Source organism: Mesocricetus auratus, unplaced genomic scaffold (genome assembly GCF_017639785.1).
Source record: "Mesocricetus auratus isolate SY011 unplaced genomic scaffold, BCM_Maur_2.0 Super-Scaffold_100011, whole genome shotgun sequence".
Lineage (NCBI taxonomy): Eukaryota > Metazoa > Chordata > Mammalia > Rodentia > Cricetidae > Mesocricetus > Mesocricetus auratus.
The window spans coordinates 37,258,070-37,280,185 of NW_024429195.1; the positions used below are offsets into that span (position 1 = coordinate 37,258,070).

Consider the following 22,116-nt stretch of genomic DNA (forward strand, 5'->3'; position numbering starts at 1 on the left):
TGGGGGAATCCAGAGCTGGCACCAGACACACAGGACATCCTATGTCAATAAAGCAGGAGGCAAGAGGAACCAACTTCCAAAGTTGACTAAATTCTGCAGGTATTCTGTGTCCATATTTTAATTTTGATGATAAGTTTATTGACTCCTTTGTATTGTTCTCATAGTTTTTTCCCAAAACTAAAAATGACTTCCTAGCCACTTTTCTAAGACAAATGTATATTTCAAATCAAGTCAAGTGTTTTAATCAGCATATTGACTCATCTGACTCAGCAATGTCTGCATTAATTGAGAGGCATAAAATTCATTTCCATAAACTTGCCGTGAATCTCTGAGTATTACTCATCAGTTTATATATAACAAGACTATAACTGTGCTCCATAGTGTCCAGGTTCAGGGACATCTTTTCATAGATATGCATAGCTCATAGCATACAATATTCTAGGTAGTATTTTTCATTTTCTGTTTTATAGTGTGCAATAAACACATTATAACATCCACCATGTTAGCAACAAGGGAATATGCTGACATAGTTTTAAAATAGTTCCATTTATACTTTCCAGTTATAAGAAAATCACTTAGCTCTTATTGCTGTGGTATTTTTACATGTTTACTGCTTGGCCTGGAACTTCTTATGTAGAATGTGCTGTCTTTGAACCTGTGAGTGTTGGGATTACATCTATGCCCACAACATTTAGTTCAAACATATCTCTTTCTAGTTACCTATGGCACCCTGTTAGTTAAGGTCATTCCTGTCTTTTCTCTACTTTGATTGTACCTATTCTCCAAATGCACAGATTGCTGTACATATAAGCTCTGCAGTCTTGAGCATTCTAGAGATGATCAAGGTCTGAACACTTCTAAAGCCTTTTCTTTTCTATACTGGCCAAAGTCTGTGTTCACACAGTCTATCTGTCACAGTCACTCATTACCTGTGGCCCATTGTGCTAAACATGTGTAGATACACACACATGCAAAGAATTGCTTTAGAATTTCAGGAAACCCCTAGACTTCGTTTCATGCAAAGCTTAGACAAGTACCTCTTATCTACATGCATTGTACATACCATTCCACATGGGTGTTGTCACCAGGTTCAAGCACAAGCAACTTGGGGAGTAACTTCACATTTTATACAAAATAGACAGTCTTATAGGTTTTATTACATGCTTTCCTATCATCAAGAATTTGGCCTCCCCTCTGACAAAGGGTGTCTTTGTGTCTGTCAGACTTTTCTATTGCCTTTGTTCATCTTTGGGCCTTCTCTTTGTATAAATTGGGAAGCACTTAGGGGAGGCAAACATCACTTTGCATGCTTCAGTCATTACCATTCTTCCTAAGATCACTGATTTTATCTGAATGGAAACACCTTTCACCAAAGTACTTGGCTTTTACGGTGATCAGAACAAGCCTCGTAACTTAAACTTGATGTTATGTACGTTTAAATCATATTAACTGCAACAATCATCCTAAGGTTTCTTTTTTCTTGTGTTTTCCAGGCTTCTTGAGCACAGGGGATCAGGCTGCCAAAGGAAACTACGGGCTCCTTGACCTCATCCAGGCCCTAAGATGGACTAGCGAGAACATTGGGTTCTTTGGTGGGGACCCCTTGCGAATCACTGTGTTTGGATCAGGCGCTGGGGGTTCATGTGTCAACCTGCTGACTTTATCCCATTATTCTGAAGGTAACCGTTGGAGCAATTCAACCAAAGGTATTAAGCAGGTTGCAAATTTTGACAATTTTGGTGTCTGCATGCCACCACCATCAGTACTACGTGATGCTCTGTAGATATTTCTTTGTTCCAACTGAGTGTTGGGTTGGGCTTAGTAACTGTTTAAAGCTGTCTCTTTAGCTTTTCTGTGCATGTTTACATTTCTGTCAGAATCTTCTCTTTGTCTTTTGTGGAGCTGGGTAAGATACTCTTCTAAGTCAACTTCATAATACCTAGCATTGCAGTCATTTTCTTTTTTGTCAAAGGGTGATTTGAGGGATAGTCAGAGAAACTCTCAACCCTGTCCTCTCCATTTAGCAGTAATCACAATCAAGGATTTTAAACATACAGTCATTGATACTTGAAGGTCTTTATTAGTATGGAACTAATGAGGCAGTCAAAAACTGGCTTGTGTGGAAATGTGATTCTTCTTGATGCCTAAGGAAAGAATGGATATTTGATTAGTTTGCATGCGTGATCCAAAATTGTCAAAGCATTGAGGTCACTAGCAGAGCCTTTGATTACAAAGAAAAACACATTTGGTTTTGTGGTTTTTCTATTTTCAACTTAAATTTATTTTTTTCCTCCTAAAATTTAGCAAAGTGGCATGGAACACTAGTCTTCTTTAGTTCATAAAATATTTTTATTTCAATTTTCTGGCTTTTAGTACTTTCTCTAAAGGGCATGCCATCTTACCAGGCATTCATTAGTTCATTAGAAATTCCATTTTGACTGGATTACAATTCCATTATTAAATATAAGAACGGAAAAGCTATTTGAGGAAACTCACAAAGCAAATGCTTTCTATTTATTATTTATATGTAACAAAGAAGAAAACAGAATATTCATCAACAAAAACCATCTTTGATTTTCTGTTTCCAAGTTGTTATTGTATGTATGAGGAGAGCAGGTTATTCATTGTCAAGTAAAATTTATAGAGAATATCAGTTTCAAAAATAAAATACTTACTTTTGTAATTTGTAATTATGTATACATATGTGAAGGGGCAGCATATGTATGCAAATGCCACTGCCCATAGACTCTCTGGAAATAAGAGTTACAGGTGGTTGAATGTCACTGGACAAGGGTGCTGGGAACTAATATCTGGCCTCAGCAAGAGTCTCCAGTATTACACTCTAACACAGAACCATCTCTCCAGCCTCAATTACAGGCAGTATATTCTCATAGCACATTTTAGTTATCAAAGATAGATTTGGAATTCTAAGAGAACAGATAGTCATTAATAAGTATGTCACATATTATATACCCTTAACTTGGCATCACTGATTACATGGCATCTCACTTAACAACAGTAGGATTCAGATTTGAAGTAACATTACTTTAAAGATATAAGTTTTAATTGAATAGGTGTGCTGCTCTATAATAAATCTGCTTGTTTTGAAGTGATAAATTTAGAGTTTTTATAATTAAGAAGATTAGATTCTTCCACTCTTAGTAGGAAATAAGTGCCAATATTGGCTAAGTTAGTATTGGGCAACCTACAAAGAACTCTTGAGTTGATCAAATATGGTCCCAGTATCACAAGAGCACTGAATAAGCAGACAAATCAATTCACCAGGTGCTCATCACTTGGTAGAACAGTAGGCAGTGACAAATGGTTCAGTAAACAACTGAGTGTCACCTTCCACCACATTCCTTAAGGAAATATATCTGTGTCTGACTAGAGTTTTAAACTTGATTTTGATCTAGTTTAAAGACTCTCTCAAGAGCTTCCTGACCCTACCAGGAAGGGCATAGACAATTCCTGAAATTGTCAAATAGTCTCTGCAAGGAAGACCTGTATTTTTAAAGCTATAAATCCAATGATGGATTCTATCCTTCTCAGGTCTGGAGCTTCCAGAAGTCCCCCTCATCTCACATGTACTTATCAAAACCATCTCACAAAAGAGAAAATAAATGGCTTTCTTGGGATCTTCTGGTCACCATATTTCAAATGATAATTAACATAATATCATAAATAACTGTTTGTATATTTAATGTCACTGAGTGCCTGAGATAAGAAAGAATACTATTTTATTGACCTGTTTTATTTTAGCCATTAATATTTAATTAGTAAATCATTGGTCTGCTCAAATATCAACAGCTCCTACATTTGCTACATTGCCAAAATGTTTACCATTTGCTCTGGTGAACTTTATCCTGTCAAGCAAAATGAATTCAAGAAACCAAAAATAACAAAAAACTAATTCAGCATTGTTTGACACTTTGAGTGTTTTTAAAATTGTCTTAAATCACATAAATGACATATGTAAATACATATGCATTTACTGAGAAATGGTGGAACCAATTCAGACCTGACTTCCACATTTTGTGTAAAGGTCTACATTCTTTTTAATATATATAAATGACTGAGCATGTTTTTTAAATGAATAAAAACTTACCCAAATCTGGAAGTGGATGATCAGCATGATTTTTAAAATAAAGATAGATAACCTATGTATTTTAAAAGAATGCTATTTGCAAATACTTCAGTGAATCAAGTGTATTTGTAAATTTTAATAGAATATATATGTTACCAAACTGCATGCAGAGTCATAATTTATAGCCATTAAATGAATCAAGTAAAAAAAACTGCCCCATGTGTGTTTCATGTTTTATGATAAAATACAGCAGCACAAATTTACTAGTAGAAAAAATTTAATTAAACTTTCACGCTGTTCTTGCCTATGTTTTTGTCTAACTTAGTGAAGCACTTCTTAGGTTTTCTTCTTCAGATAGATATTCATTGTACGATATCTGCTAGAGAGATCTAGTAATAGTATGTCATAAGTTATATTCTGTTTTGTGTGATATCAGGGATATCCCCAGGGTATTGACTAGTCCCTAATCCTAATATCTGTGTGAGGCCCAAACAATACTTTTTAAGCAAAATCTACTTAAAACAAACATTACATAATCACTTTGAGTGAAGATAGATATGCTGTCAAGTAGAAAGAAATACTCTAAATAGACAATACAGGCTGGTGATATTCCAAATGGAAAATATAGGCCAGTGATGAGGCAGAGGAGTCAGTTGGTTCTGTCGCTGTTAATGATAGTGTCTAGGAATCATGAAGTAAAATATCCGAGTCCTTTAAATACCCATGCTTTCCAACTTCACCTCTTTTCTTCACTGTGTCTTTGCGACTGCAAAATTTCAAAACCCAAAGCAAAGTCTGCTGGAATTATAAGACAAGGACAAATTTCACTGATGTTTTATACCCTGGGGATAACATTATGTACCTTCTCTTAGACATGAAGTAACTGTTATTTTTTTACTTGTACTTGGGATATTATATACATGTCTAAAATGTTTGTTATTTGGGGTCTGTAACATTCTTCAAACATCACCTGAAGCTCTCCGTTGATTTCCCCATAGGACTTTTTCAACGAGCAATAGCTCAGAGTGGAACAGCCCTTTCAAGCTGGGCTGTTAGTTTCCAGCCTGCAAAATATGCTAGAATGCTGGCCACAAAGGTTGGCTGCAATGTGTCCGATACAGTAGAGTTAGTGGAATGCCTGCAGAAGAAGCCTTACAAAGAGCTTGTTGATCAAGATATTCAACCAGCCAGATACCACATAGCCTTTGGACCTGTGATTGACGGTGATGTAATCCCAGATGATCCTCAGATACTGATGGAACAAGGAGAATTCCTCAACTATGATATAATGTTAGGAGTTAACCAAGGAGAAGGGTTGAAGTTCGTTGAAAATATAGTTGATAGTGATGATGGTATATCAGCCAGCGATTTTGACTTTGCTGTTTCTAATTTTGTTGATAATTTATATGGATATCCTGAAGGCAAAGATGTTTTGAGAGAAACCATTAAATTCATGTATACTGACTGGGCTGATCGCCATAACCCTGAAACCAGAAGGAAGACATTGTTGGCTTTGTTTACGGACCATCAGTGGGTAGCACCTGCTGTAGCTACGGCAGACCTTCACTCAAACTTTGGTTCACCCACATATTTCTATGCCTTTTATCATCATTGCCAAACAGATCAAGTTCCAGCTTGGGCTGATGCAGCTCACGGAGATGAGGTTCCCTATGTGTTGGGAATCCCCATGATTGGCCCTACAGAGTTGTTTCCTTGCAATTTCTCCAAGAATGATGTGATGTTGAGTGCAGTAGTAATGACATATTGGACAAATTTTGCTAAAACGGGGTATGTATCTGAGAAATAAACTTTGCTATAATTTTAATAAGAAATACCATTTTAAGTATTCTTGAACAAAGTACATATTGTTTAAATTTTCTAATATAGTTCTTTGTGTATGTTGTTTCTTTGTTATATGATGCAAGAGATTGAAACCAGGACTTTTCACATGTCAAAGCACACAATTCATCACTATGCTACATTCCTAGTCCAACGTAATATTTCAACACCAGCAGTGTATTAGCCTCATAATAAAAATTACTTTTATATTATAGAGTTTTCAATAGTTATTATCTTACAACTTCTGCACCTTTGAACTTTATTGTATCTTTATTTTATTACTCCAGGACAATATTACTTTGGCTTTTCACTGGCATAGGCCATAGCATCACTGATTTTTTTCATTAGTGACAAACATTGTGTCCTAGTACTTACCAGTTCATAATATTGTATGCATTTTAGTCATTTATCTTGGATTCTATAGATCTCAGTAAACACAGAAAGGAACCTGAGATTTTGACAGTTCAGACAGATACTCCTGTGTAGGGTACGTAAGCACCGTAGTGACATACATCCCTTCATATGCCAGTCACAAATCCTGAATTCACTTTTCAATGCAATGCGATTTCTGTTGCACTGCCTTAAGAAAAGTTAAACCTATTGTGTGAATATTAAATACTTTAGACTTTTGTTTACTGTAATTAATGTGTGCATGTACACACATGTTGTATGTTCATGGGAAGAAATGCTGTGGTGTACTTGTAGATGTTAGAAGACAATTTTTGTGGAGCTTGCTCTTTCCTCCCAACTTTGCATTGATTCCAGGGATCAGATTCATATTGGCAAGCTTTTGCTCTGGACCTACAATAATTAAAAGCACATTGCATAGATGGTAGTTCATCTCTAAATGATCATGAAACAAGAATGTGAAACTTGGTAGCTTTATATTATCATCCATATCATTTTTAACTAAAATTTCTAAATGAGTCAAGTTAATGTTAAAACATTATCTAATGTTTTGCTAAATCAACTCTTTAATTAGACATTAAAAATAGTGATTTGACTAAGGAAAAGGGTAAAATGTATTGTCCTCATAGATTCTTTCTTGTCTTTCCACAATTTTTCCTAGTGACCCAAATCAACCAGTTCCTCAAGACACAAAATTCATTCATACCAAACCCAACCGATTTGAAGAAGTAGCATGGACCAGATATTCCCAGAAAGACCAACTTTATCTCCATATTGGATTAAAACCAAGAGTCAAAGAGCATTACAGAGCCAATAAGGTTAATCTCTGGTTGGAGCTGGTACCTCATCTACATAATCTGAATGACATTTCTCAGTATACCTCGACAACAACTAAAGTGCCATCAACGGACATCACTCTCAGACCTACAAGGAAGAATTCACAACCTGTCACATCAGCCTTTCCCACTGCCAAACAGGATGATCCCAAACAACAACCCAGTCCCTTCTCGGTGGACCAGAGGGACTACTCCACAGAGCTGAGTGTCACCATTGCTGTGGGAGCATCTCTCCTGTTTCTGAACATCTTGGCCTTCGCAGCACTGTACTACAAGAAGGATAAGAGGAGACATGACGTGCACCGTAGGTGCAGCCCTCAGCGCACAGCCACCAACGACTTGACTCACGCTCCAGAAGAAGAGATCATGTCCCTCCAAATGAAGCACACTGACTTGGAGCATGAGTGTGAGTCCATCCATCCACACGAGGTGGTTCTCAGGACCGCCTGCCCCCCAGATTATACCCTAGCTATGAGGAGGTCACCTGATGATGTTCCCTTAATGACACCTAACACCATCACAATGATTCCCAACACTATACCAGGGATTCAGCCCTTGCACACATTCAACACATTTACTGGAGGACAGAACAATACACTGCCCCATCCCCACCCCCACCCCCATTCACATTCAACAACCAGGGTATAGCCAGATGAGAGAGACAAACTGATTTTTTTTCTGATGGAGTGCAGTAAAAGATTGTTGAAGATTCCTTGGCTTTCAACTTGGAAGACTCTCACTATTTAACTAAGGAGGAATATGATGTGAATATACATATCAAGAACTTTGGGGGTTTTGAAAAATGAATTGTATATAGATATAAACACAAATCAACTTTAACAAAACAAATTTCAATTGCTTGAAGCAATTGTTCTGAATGATACCTTTTCATTCACATTCAAGAATTAATTTGTTGAAGATTAAGTTACATACTGAAGTTAGGCATGTGGAACATCAAACAGGAAAGTACTGTGTATGAAATACTTTAAAAAAACAAAAAAGAAAAGCAAAAATAAAATCAACTATGAATATGCACAAGGGACACACCAATGGAATGTCAGATAATTTTCGTCAGTTTTCATTTGGAGCCCTTTTATTGTGTAGACCATATTTGCATAAGTACACAGAGCACCGATGCTGTTAGTGACATAGCAAAGGCTCACGCTGAAATTGCCAGTAAAAAAAAAGAAGTTTAAAGACTGGCAGGGTACAACATTATCACATAAGTGCTGTCAGTACTAAGGCTTGGGGATCAAGGAGACTGGATCTTTTTAGCACGATGTGCATGATAATTTATATGCTTGGTGGCTGTGCTGCTGATTAAGTCGTAATTAAAATTCTTCTCATCCCATTGGAGTTTTTAATAGGAGCTTCCTCCATCAATTGGTAGAACCTAAAGAAGATTTTATAAGGGGCAAAAGTAATTACAATAAAATAATTTGCAGTAGTTTCGATAATAGAGGGAATAGTTATTAAAGAAAATGGAGAAACTATAGGTACAGTGATGAATACTTGCTGATATGAGTCCCAGAAAATTTCCTATGTTTTATGTTCTTTTCATTCCCATATAAGCAATTTATAGATACACACTAATTGGACACATGTGAGCTGCAGATCTCTAGTTTGCTGCAGGTTGTTACTCTGAAATTTGTCCCTTTTGGTAAGGTAAAGTGCCACAGATTTTCAGGGTGTAAGGATGCCCCAATAGTACCACTCTGATTACAGTTCTCAGTTAATTGAGTTACTCATGTTGCATGACAAAAATGCTTACTACTAATAATTCAATATAAAGTTCAGTCCCTCTTCACATTGCTTCTCTTTCTCTCTGAGGTTAACTTGAATTTACTCATGAGATCTCAGTAGAGGCCCACATAGGTGCAGAACCTAGGAGAGTCAACAGCTAGAGGGTTTGTCTTTCACACATGTGCAATTTCAAATGAATTATCTAAGACCACAGGAAACTCTGAAACCCCTGTTGTTTACCAGTAATATCAGTATACCACAGACCTTTCCAAATGTTTGTATATGTAATCAGATGTACATTTATATTAAAATGAGATGGACTTAAGAGCACATCCTGATAAATGATCTCTCTCTTATCTGTACTATATTTCTATTAGACTAAAGTTATGTGATTTTTTTTTACCTTTTTTCAGATGACTAGCAATTTTGATAGTTTGTAAGATAACGCAAAGGACTTTCTCTGACTAACTGAAGTAACAGAAACCTTTCTTTCCAGCTACCCTTTTTCAAGAATTGAAAGCTTATTATACAAAAGAAAACACTTGTATACTACTTGATGGGAAGGACTTTGTGTATCTATCTCGACCACATCAGTGGTCCTTGGGTGAAATAAAGATAATCTGAATAATGACAATTAGTCAAATGGTAAGAGACATGGTCTTTGCTCATTAAAGAGCTAAAATGTTTATTGCTGTTTTGTCTTTTATTTTGTTTTTCCAAAAAAGAAATCAAAAACAAAAGAAACAAGACTGTCTCAGAGTCATTTTTCTAGAATAGCTGGGTTTTTGAAGAAACACAGGCAACAATAGAAAACACAGCTGTTTATTGAAAGGCAGGTCTCATTTCAAGTGACACTCTTGAAATTTCACTGCTACTAGCTTAGATTTTCAAAGAACTCATGAAAAATATTTCTTTTACAATTTTAAATACCCCTTGCCCAAGGTGTCATTCAAACATGGCATCCATTATTTTCATTTAAAAAAAGACAAGTTCTGATTTGCTCACCAGGGGAAAAATCTATTGGAAAAGAGAAAAAGGTACAATATGTCATGAAGTAAGGTATCTCTACTCATGATACAAGAGTGGTTAGATTATCATACATTTTAAAAAGTGTTCTCCTTCAAGAGAATTTGAAAGTGCTGAGAAATATATTGAGTGAACACTAAAAGGTAAAAATCTACTTCAAGAAACTTACATGATTATAGCTTCTATCCCTAAGTACTAAAATGTTTGAATTGTCTACTTAAAACACAATTCTTCATCATAAACAAAGTCTTCAAAATCCAGAATTGTCTACTTGCCTTTGTTGACTGACCTGATCAGGCTTTAGACTGTGAGCTGCCACTGAAAATGAGTTAAAAGATCTGAGGAGCCTCTGAACCACTGTTTAATTGTCAAACCATTCTTTATTATGTTAAGCAAACAATAAGATCGGAAATAGAAGTGACAGCAAAATAAGTTGTGAATGACTATAATCATACCCATTAATAACTTCACTTGGAAAATTCTTCCTACTATGTTTTAGTGGTTGCTCTTACTATGAAAACATACTACATTTCTCTAACACACAGTTCTTTCTTCATATTAATTTGGTGAAATATTTTAGAAAAGAGAGCATGACTTGATTTTTTCCTGAAACGGAAGGAAGACAAAGCAGTCAGCCTTTAGGGCAAAGGGATTGTGAAGCTGTGCGAGTAGCTAGTTTAGTATTACCAGCGTTGGTTTCCAGAACATGAAATGATGTCTCTCATTAGCTGTCTACAATGCTGAAATATGATTTTTAAATGAAAGCAAAACATTGACATTTTTATTAAGTTTTATCTAATGTGTTTGGATTGTGTTTATCTAGAAGACAATTTTCTTTGGAGGGAAAAGTAAATACTAACATTAAACAAATATTTTAGCATTATTTATTATTTCAGATTTTCTTTATTGTAATTAAATAGCAACAAAACAAGGATGAGATTATTAGAATTCATACAGACATCAAGCCATAACAAGTTTTTTAATATAATTTTGTCAACATTCATCAAAAAATATATGCTGTTTGCAGTGTGACCTTAGAAAACTTGAATCCCAGACTTAATGTTATGGAATGTGTTGAATGTGAATAAAATCTAGTTTGTATAGATATTTAAGAAATTTGATCACTACCTTTCATGTAATTTGGAATATAACTTTCTGAATCATTACAAATATCCAATTTAGAGACATTTTCAGCTCAAAGCAGAAATTATTCTTCTCATTTAAAATAAAAAAGTTGATCCAGACATACTTTACTGCAGAGCTTTCGACACATAGGAAAGGAAAACAACTGTGCAAATTTTAAAAGAATTTGCAACCATATGCAATACTAAGGAGTCAAAGTGCACAGTGTGATTCTGTTGCAGAAGTGGAGTGCCAATGCTCAATTCTTATACCTGTACTTACAGCAGCAGTGATTACAACTATTGGCATAGTCATAGTGATATGCATATGAACATCCAGAAAGGAGACAGAGGTAACTGGTCCCAGTGTTAGAGGCAGCATAGTCTCAGAATCACTGGTGTCTTATCTTTGGAATGTCTCACTGAAGTATTTTCACAAGACCGGATGATGAATGGAGTTCCTCGGAAGCTGTCAATAGCCATGACGGTCCTTTGATGCTTGTAATTTTGTTTATGTCTGTGTGAGTGGTTCAAACTACTGGCCTTTTATTTTCAGTAATTAGTTGTTATAGACTATCACTTTTTAATGTGAGTGAAATTTGATAATTTGGTTATACTTGCTCCCAAATAAATTTAATTAATGAGTACTTCCCTGCTGAGATTTTGTTATCATTCATTTAATTATCTTGCCAAGCTTTACTGCTAGAACAGTTGACTTCATTTTCAGTCACTATAGTAAGGGGACATATCCTTTCCACCTCATGTGCTGGACATAGTAACAACAAAAACTGCAGATTTTCCTCAAAACGCTAAGCTTCCTACTGCTATAAAACAATGGGCTAATTTAATGCTTTCCTATAAATTATGATTTGGTTTTAATCTATCACATAGCTGAAGTTTTATTTAGGACAGAAATAAATTCAATTTATTTAGCATTACAGAAAACACAGATTGGAAAAACCTTATACAGTGCTTAGGTGCCTTCTCTTTCCGGTAGTTTATTTAGAATACATCATTTTGTTTTTAAATATGTACTCCCTGGTAATGTCATTTAAAAGATAAAATAGAATGACGATGGTATCAATTGCTAATGAGGAAAATTTGTTCGGAAGTCCTAAATTTTATTTTTGTATTATATCAAAGAGGTTCAAATATTCCTTTGGAAAGACTGAGGTAAATTTTTGGAATGCATGGTAATTTTTTTAGGCATCTGATTTCAATGGTGCTTAAGAATGAAAACTTACAATTCTAATAGACTTTAAAATTCTTCCAGAGCCAGAAGTGATGGTGTGCACTTTTGTTCCGAGTACTTGAGAAGCAGAGGCAGGTAGATCTCTGTTAGTTAGAGGACAACTGATTTACATGGCCACCTTTAGGTCAACCAGTGCTACACAGTGTGACCTTATTTCCAAAAACAAAAAAATAGAAAATATATTTCAACTGGGTAAAATTATTTTACAAGGAAGTAATTATTATGAATGAACAGAAGTCTGAGTCATATCTAACTTTTCTAGTCATTTATTAGATCCTGTATGGTATATATGCTCTATATACAATATATGCTGTTTTATTTATAGGACGACCCTTTCAGATGCTTGTCGTAACAAGGAACACTTTATGTACAACTGAGGCAATAATTAGTCCTCTGCAAAACAGCAAGCCAATGATCCTACACTCTAAATTAAAACAATTGGTGATTTAAAGAAAATTGTAAATGTCCAATAACAAAAACTCAGCAGCTGAAGTTCAAACAAAGAGACTGTCTCTAAATAGCATTTCCAGAACTGACAGTTGTTACGTGGCCTAATTAAAGGGAATTTAGTGTTTTCTATACATTCCTTATGAAGTTGTATTGATCAGCTAATCAATGGAAATGCATCAGCTATCAAGTTGTTACCACTCCATTTGTGTTAGAACAGTTATAGTTCTCACTAGAAATGCATTTGTTATCAAGAATAAATACCACAATGGTTTCCTAGTTGTATTTAATGTTTTAAGCATCAAGAAATTTTATTCCTTTGGGCAAACACTAAGATGAATGTGCCTTTGCAATATGATTGAATTAGACACAGATGCAAAGACCATTCTAACTTTTTGGAAATAATGACATTTATGGTCTGTTTAATATTTGGTTATTTCAGAGAAACAAATTGAAAAGTAGAGTTTGATAACTTGGAAATGGCCTGTTAGGAAAACAGATGGGCAAATACAAAATGTTCATGGAAAGACCAGGAAGTAAGAAAAAAGGGGAAAGTCTTTAAATTTTAAATAAGTTATTTTTCTCCAAATAATCTTTTAATCAATGAATTGTGGTTTGTGAAAAGGAGAGCATTTGAATCATAAGTCTCATGAGATTAAGACTAAAGATTCAAAGAGAAAGGAGGCACTCAATGTCCTAAATATATCCCATAAATTTTCATGTAGAAGCAGCATTTTTCCAGTGAAATGCTGTTATTTTAAGTACTTCCTCCCACCCAAGTTCTGCAGCATTGCCCTAAAGATCATGGAGCTAAAACATTTCTATCTCTCCTGAAAATGCTGCATGTAATCTGAGAGCAGCCTTCCTCTATGTGATAACAGGCTGCTTCACTGATGTTAGCCCTACTGCTTCCATGACTTTACAATTCACTATTTATGCCCTGCTTCTTCAGTGTTATTGAATTTAGGGGAAGTTGTCTTAAAATTACATTTAGTGGAATCAGGTTCCCTCTGTTCTCAGGCCAGTTAGAAGCCAGTGAGCATCACCCAATAAGGAAAGATATTAGTCATTCACTTCTTCAGCAAATGATGCCCACCATTATTCATTTGTTCAGCAATTGATACCCACTATTTATTAAGCAGCTTGGGAAGTGCTATATTCTAGATTCATTTCTGAGACATACTCAATAGTGATTATCAAGCTTGGAATAAATTCAGAAATGTGAGCTGATTGATTGAGATTATTTTCGGTGCTATCCAGGATAGCAAAGTATTGCCCATTTTCTCCATTTTGTGTGTTTCAAGATAGTAGGAAATCACTTCATTATTTCAGTACACCACCAATTATATTTCACTGAACTAGTCTGTCAAACTAGATCATGGTGATCTTTCTCAGATTATTTTCTTGGGCATATTTGTGCCCATAATCTGCTACAAGATTCACTATGGAATATGGCATTTCCGGTTTAAGAGTAATCTCCCCTTCACCTACTGACAAACCCTTTATTCTCTGCCTTAGTCCTAGGTTGTAGCTGTGAACCTTTGTCATTAGACATCAACCATGGTCTTTAATTTTAACCTAGTGACTACATTTTTGGAATTTTGTCCTTGTATTTATATAGACTTTTTTTCTTTTTGATAGTTATAAAGCTCCATGACCCAACTTGTTTGTGAAGACTTGAAGATGAATGTCATATCTTCCATGAATTGTTCTCTCTTCAGAAAAAAAATCCTCATCTCCCCACAAAAAATACCTAAATCCTTTACTATTTCAGTCACTGTTCTTCCAATTGATCCTCTGTAAGTATGTTAGGCAGTATGAAGTGTAGGATTGCACACACCAACACTTCAGGGTAGTTGTTCCCTGTCCAGTGTCTCCACTCTCACCTCTCTCTCTGCTTGTTTGGTAATTTCTGATAATGTGTATGTCTCAGTAGGTACACACATCTGTAATTCAGATGGACACTTTCTACTAATGCCCCTCCAAATTTCCACATGTGTACTACTAATCAAGTTCTGCCATATCTTGGTAGTCAAATCAACATACCGTATCATTTGAGGCTTTCAGGATACTTACCCCTTAGATCTCAGAATAATGCAATCCATTGGTGTGAGAAATGTTACTTTTCTTCTGTCTACACAAGGAGAAACCAAACAACTACTGTACATAATCCCACTGAAAACAAAGACCTGGAGAAGAGCTGCAGTATATATGATACTGAAAAAATCAAGAGCTGTCATTGTTTACATACTGGCTTCCAGGTCTGTGTCACACTCACAACAAATCAGGGCTCACCTCCCTCAATATATATATTAATACCTGACAATGTGCTTATTCTTTCATTCCTTGCATTTTTATTTTCATTATAATAACAATAAAAATTTGCATACTAAAATAATCAGACCCAAAGTCTATACAGCTTAATGAACTCATATCCAATTTGAATTGACCTCAAAAGTGAAGCTCTGAATCTTCACATTGGATTTTTCACTTTTAGTGTTGTGTTTAATTTACTCACATATTCACCATTAACTATGAGGTACCACTCTACGTGGCAAACCACTATTCACTGATGGAAGAGTAACCAAAGCATAAGCCCTTTTCTCATTTGACTAACAGACATCTTATTAATTGTCTTTCTGCCTCCATACATAGCCCGAGAGAGATTATCAGATACATCTCATGATCTATTTACTAGCATTTAAACTACTTATTGTATGTCAAAGCTGTCCATTATAAGACACTTGGGATGCTTGCTCTGGATTTCTACTTTGGTATTTCTATGTAACTGTCACTTTACATTAAATTATGGGTGATTATATAGAAAGAATTCTCACACAAATCATCAGTAAAAATTAAAATATTGATGTAGACTTGTTTGGTGTGTACTTGTTTTTGAGACAGCAACTCAATATGTTGCTCAGGTTGATCAGTAACCCACAGATAACTGGCCATTCCACTGCCCCTGCCCTTGTCCCTGCCCCTGCCTCCTTAAAGTTGTGATTAAAGGTCTAAGCTACCATGACCAGTTCAACATATTCTTGTACTTGGTTGGCTTAATAGAAAATGAAGGGGCTGCGAATATAGGTCAGTGGTACAGCATGAGCACTTTGTCAGAAATCTAGCCTTGAGATCAAACCTAAACCAAGGAGAGAGAGAGAGAGAGAGAGAGAGAGAGAGAGAGAGAGAGAGAGAGAGAGAGAGAGAGAGAGAGAGAGATCAATAGATCAATACCTCTCTGAGAGGGTAACTTGTGACAAGTTTATAAGGAAGAAAGAAGTAATCAAAACAAGCCTCCAATTTATCGTTAACCAATATTATAGCAGCACATATCTGTAATTCCAGTTGAAGATGAAAGTTGTGTTTTTTAGTAACACCCTGTCTCTAAAAGAGAAAAATAAATACTCTTTAATTAATGACGTTCTAATGAGAAGGACAATGGTTGCTTGTTTACAGTCATGAAATTGTTACAAGTCAAGAACAACCAAGACCCTCAGAATTGAAACAATAATCAGGACTTTACCTTCCCCCCACCCACACATACATTTAAGGAAATCCTCAAAAGACATTTGTGATATAACATTATAGCGCCAACCAGAGAATGACAAACAGATGTTAGCAATGAACTCACAAGCCAGCACTGGAAGAGTGCAGAATTTGTATGTATCCTCAATGCTCTGCCAGTCAAGAAACACTTCAAATAGGATTTATTCAAATGGAGAGAAATACTACTGCCATACTGGATACCAAAAGTTTTAATCCTAGATTATTGAAAACACCAATTTTAAAAGGTAACTTCAAAGACTTTAGAATACATATAAAAATATCCTGTTATTAAAGCAGATTCAAACCAATAAAGGGGAAGTAATAAGGCAAAATTAAAATCTCTATATATCATGTAGCAGTGTGTTAAAAAATGACAACTAGCACATAGTTAAAGTCAGTGTTTGCATCACATACAAGAAACAAAAGGCATCTAAATGTGTTAAGTAGGAATGTCTTTAAATCATCAAGTAAAAGACACATCTGTAAGAAAATAAACTGATTAAGTATTGCTTCTCTCTGCCTAATCCTCACAAAAAAGAGAAAACAAATATACAAATATTTAAGAATAGAATACTAATGGCTGAGAGCTTCTAGAAGCATATGGAGGCTAGAAATTTCATACAGTTAAATTACTGGTAATTCAATGCAATTTAAAGGAAATAATGATAATAAAGATTGAATTGAAAGGAAGGAAAAGAAGTAGAAAGGGAGGAAGAAGAGGGAGAAAAGGAGGACATGATGGAGGGAAGAAAGAAGAGGGGGAGGAATGAGAAAAGAGAAGAGGAGTAAATAGAAATCAAACATGTCCCAGGAAATTAGAAATAAGAATAAACCTGTGTGGGTGAAATCCTCAAAGGAAATCTCAAGTGAGAGAAGAAAGCTGAATTAATAAAACACCACTTGCATTAAGAGTACTGTATACTGAAGCATTGGACTTCAAAAGTAATGCTTTAAGCCAGGAGATATTGAAATATCAACTGATGATAGAAAATATGAATGTAAGCCAGTGGTTTTTTGATCTAGTCATAAGCTCACTTCACAAGTATGACAATGTTCAAGAGACTCCTATCAATAATCAAGAGTTTAGGAATGTTATTCCCATGGGCATTTCCAGAGACAGTAATGATCATGAGAGAGCAAAGACCAAATGAGAATTATAATGCCAAGGGTACAAGGTATGTGACTATAGATGATGAAAATTTAGACATAGCCTAACTATTAGATACATGAAAACAATAGGGAAGTCATAGGAAAACAGTTAAATTACTTTCAATAATTATATTTTCATTGATAACTCTTGCATCTTTTAATCTAAAAATGCCTTGCTATAATTTCCTTACAATTTATTTACAAAAAATCCCTCAGCATTAACTGAAGATTTGAGCTTTGCAGAAATCACCTTTTAATGACAAATCTATAAAAACAAAACAAGGTGTTTAGTCAGCTCCACAGAAATGATTATGTATAGGAAAGGAAAGGAATTATGGCTGAAATAAGTCAGGAAGTCGACTTCAGGGATGTCTTGAAAACGGATATGTTAATTTGGACACTCTCTCTCCACTTGATTATTCCCCCGATCATAATGCTATATTACACCAAATACTGATTTCATAGAATTGTCCTATACTTGTGTTATATTTTGCAATAAACTCTTAGGATTATAATAAAAGAATATGAAAATATTTCAACTGAAAGCAAGGTTTATGAACAGAAAGGGCCCACCCACTCACAGTATAAACAATGGGAGAAATATTCAATGAGGAACATGGCCTTGGATGTCTGAACAACAAAACAGAAGAAAATTTCCTAGGGTCCCCAGGTCAGAACAAGATCAAGCCCCTCTGTCACCTGTGGCACTTAAAACACACTGCATAGTCACAATCATGGTTCTGAGAAAAATCTATGATCAACTCAGAATTTCATATCTAAAAAATTATGATTGTAGATTTTAGCTCACAAAGACAGGTGCAGGGGAAAGATTAAAAGAAAACTTGAGACCATGGTTCAAGTGTTTTGAGAGAGCTCAGATGTGGAGATGGTAAGCCAAGAAAACAAAATTAAAGCTGATAGACTATCTGATATTTTGAAGTGTGTGTGGTTTCAAATATCGTATTTGTAAGTTTTTTCTTTAAGGATTTATAAAACTATCACCAAATGGTAATTATTAATCAAGAAGAAAAACAGTGGAATGCAATCTCAAGCTTGTGCACATAAAGGGCAGACAGTACAATTACAGGACAATTTTCATCAATGCCTGAAATCTGGATGCTTTCATTATTACACTGTTTTCTGGTTGGCTTTCAAGAATGATCTTCCAATTGCCATTCTAAGTATGCAACTAAGAGCATACTAGACAACTTGTTTCTCTTTTCTCTAGCCAATAAAGTGTTAATCAATTTTATCTTTTCCATTATAATAAAAATGGAATTTAGTTATTGTATTAATTTGCATTTTTAAATTGAAGTAATGCATCTTTTCTTGTGATTAAAAGCCATTGAAATTCTGTTTTATATTTAATGTACTCCTTTACTTTGTATATATTTTCTATGGTTTATAACTAACTCTCTTCATAGGAATTAGAGGCATTCTGTCAATAAATTAAGTCTGTGCTTTTTGTCACGTCTGTTCTAAATATTTCTATTGCATGATTTTCTTTATTTTTACCTCTGGGCTTTTATGATAGACAGAAATTCTCACAGTTTATGATTTAAATGTATTAGTATTTCTTCTGTGTTTTGTTCCTTGCTTTCAAAGAAGTTTCCAATCCAAGATTATTTCATATAGAGTTAAAATTATAATCCATCTATACATGTTCAGGAATGGAGGCAGCAGAAACTAGACACAGCTGTATCAAAATATCTGAATAAGGAGGAAGAGAGCAATAGATGAGCTCAGCTCATTTTCTGCTTTATATTTAGGAAATGGTGCCTCCCTCTTTTATGGTGGTCCTTCATATCTCAGTTAAGCTAAATGAAATAATACCTCACAGAGGCTAACCTCATCAAATTCATCCCATGAAGGTGTACTTTTGTGGTTGTGTCCCAGATAATTGTAGGACCTGCCAGTTGACAGTATTAATCAGTAAAGGAGCTTTGGATCATAAAATTTATTCATCTTTTAAAAACTTTGTTTCTATTTTTAGATTACATATACCAGTTATATATCATGTGACTTATAAATACATGCATAAAATATTTAATTGTAAGGATAATTAAAACATCCAATTCTTTATCATTCCTGTATGTTAAGAATATTGAAAGTACTCTATCAACCATTTTGAAATATATGATTAAATTGCTGTCTACCACAGTGATGATACTGTGCCACAGAATAGTATATTTCTTTCCAGCTTGTCAGTCACTCACTGCCTCTGCTAACCAACCTATTTATATCTCTCCCTGGTTCTGGAACCACAGTTCGTCCCTCTACTTCCATGAGTATATTAGGTGTCATTCAATACTAATATTCTTTATTTGGATCACAAGTTTGCAGAGTCCTGTAATCACAAGAAAATTAATGGATCAAAAGAATTCCCAGGCCAATCAAACTTCTCTACCCAGACAGATCCTAAACATCCTTCTTGTGGGTGTAGCAAGGTGAGTCTGCCTGTTCCTCTCCCCTACACACCCTTTCCAATCATCACCAACACCTAAATACCAGTCCTAGGCCAGGAGGACATACATCATGCATACCAGCCCAACCTTCTGCCCATATACACCTAAGCCAAAGTTGACTTTTAGTCCCAACTTGCCTGAACATTCTGTATTCAGCCTCAACATGCTCTGTCCATGACAGACACAAAATTAACAAAAAAGTCCATGTGTCCTATATGAGGTATATAATTATTAAACTTATGAATGTGCATAAAAATAAGAAAAATAGGTTGGGTGATGGTAACATATTGTCTTAATCCCAGTACTCAGGAGAAAAAATCCACTGAATCTATATGAGTTTGAGGCCAACCTAGTATACAAAGTGAGTTCCAGGACAGCCCAGACTACACAGAGAAAACTTCTCTTGAAAAACAAAGCAAAACAAAAAAGAAAGAAAAAGGAATGAAATACCCAGTTGTAAGCAAGAAATAATAAAATTCAGAGACAAAAATCAACAGAAACAAGCAAACATACAAAAATTAACAAATCTAAGACCTGGTTGTTTGATTTCTCAAAGAACAAAATTAACAGGCTCTTGGTCCAAATAAGCAAACGAAAGACAGTGGGCCCAAATCAACAGAATCAGAAATAAACAGGAAACATTACAGAAAACACCAAAGAAATTTAAAACATTATAAAGGCTTATTTGAAAACCTGTATTTCATTAGGTTATCAAACCTAAACAACATGAAAGAAATCCTAGTTTCAGTCAAATCACAAAAATTAAACCAGAAGAGACCAGGCACCTAAACAGACTCATGAGGGAAGGGATTGAAACAGTAATAATCAGCTTTCTAAACAAATAAACAGGTCCAGATGGATTGACAGTAGTATTCTACAAAATTTACAGAGATCTATGATTAATACACTTTAAATTATCCAAGGATATAGAAACAGAAGGAACATTTCCACAGTGCTCCAATGAAGTCAGATTACACAAATACCCTAACCAAGAGACACAACAACAACAAAAAAGAAAATTCCAAACCCGATTTTCCACTATAGTGTAACATTTCTGAAGTTCTTCAGATGAATTATACCCTTGGCTTCTGTGATATGGATCCTCACACAGACTCCCCTCTCTTGTCTTTGCTTGGCAAACTGACTTTTGTCCACTCATGAAGACGAATCTCCTACACCACATGCGAGAAAAAATAAATGTGTACCTAAATGCTGTTTCTTCTGCCCATGGAAAGATGTTATTGCTACACATATATGTGTTGTTTCCTTACTACATACCTGCTGAATGGTATTCTAATATATACATAAAGAGTATTTGTGTGAATATGATGCATATAGTATCATATCATCATTTGAGTAAAAAAAATAACTATACTAAACAAGTCTGCCCAACGTAATAGAAAGCAATCAGATTTATCTATGCTGTTAGAGTGTGCAAACATTCCAGTTCATCTAGGTGACATTTTTCTGTATCCTAATATACAAAGAAATGTCACCACTCTGTTTATTCCTAGCATCAGGCTTGTATTTAAACATTTTCTAGCTCTGTGAGCACTAGACTTAGCTCTATTGCACTTCTTGGTGCTCCTGTTCTCCCCAAGCTGTACATTCTTTATTTCACCTGCTCATCTCATTCCTTATCATTATAGAGTACCATAAGAGTGACCACTAATAACCCTACAACACAATGACACAATCAGTACTGGGCTGTCTTGAACTCTCCTCTGACAACACTTTAATCCAAAACTCTTCAATTTAGCCTCAAGAATAATATTTTTGGACAAGGTTGGAAAACAGTCTTATCTGTCACCAAAATATCCTAAGAATGGACACTAGGCCACGTGCTAACATCTACTCTGAAATCTCTTGATCCAGGCCGTCATAATCTATAATGTACATTGACCTCAGCGCCACCATTCTCCATGAGCCTACTAGTCAGTTCACTGTTTCTCAGTCAAAATCCCAACGTTCACATTCTGCCAACATGTGGCATGGACAGGCCTATCACAGCAATATCTGCTCGTTGGTACCAACTTCTGACTTAGTGTTTTGTTGCTGTGAAGAGACACCATGACCAAGACAACTCTTATAAAGAAAAGAATTCATTTGGAGATTGTTTACAGTTTCAAAGGCTTAGTACATTTGTCTGCATGGCAGGAAGAATGGCAACATGCAGGCAGTCGTGGTCAAGGAGAAA

The 22,116-nt window shown here is 35.2% G+C and overlaps 1 protein-coding gene across 11 annotated transcripts in view; it reads left to right on the plus strand.

Annotated features, from left to right (window-relative positions):
* The window catches only part of Nlgn1 (neuroligin 1), a 926,408-nt gene extending 907,593 nt beyond the window's left edge, over nt 1-18,815 (plus strand). For 8 of the 11 annotated variants that reach the window (XM_040754612.1, XM_040754609.1, XM_040754611.1 and 5 more), the window contains 3 exons: nt 1,494-1,706; nt 5,086-5,875; nt 6,996-9,599. In XM_040754612.1, coding sequence (XP_040610546.1) covers nt 1,494-1,706; nt 5,086-5,875; nt 6,996-7,818 — 1,826 coding nt within the window. In that variant the 3' untranslated portion in view covers nt 7,819-9,599. Of the gene's footprint in view, nt 1-1,493; nt 1,707-5,085; nt 5,876-6,995; nt 9,600-14,400 lie in introns of those variants that run through there. The other 3 variants (XM_040754615.1, XM_040754617.1, XM_040754618.1) reach the window with 2 other exon arrangements.
* The last annotated feature ends 3,301 nt before the right edge of the window (nt 18,816-22,116 follow it).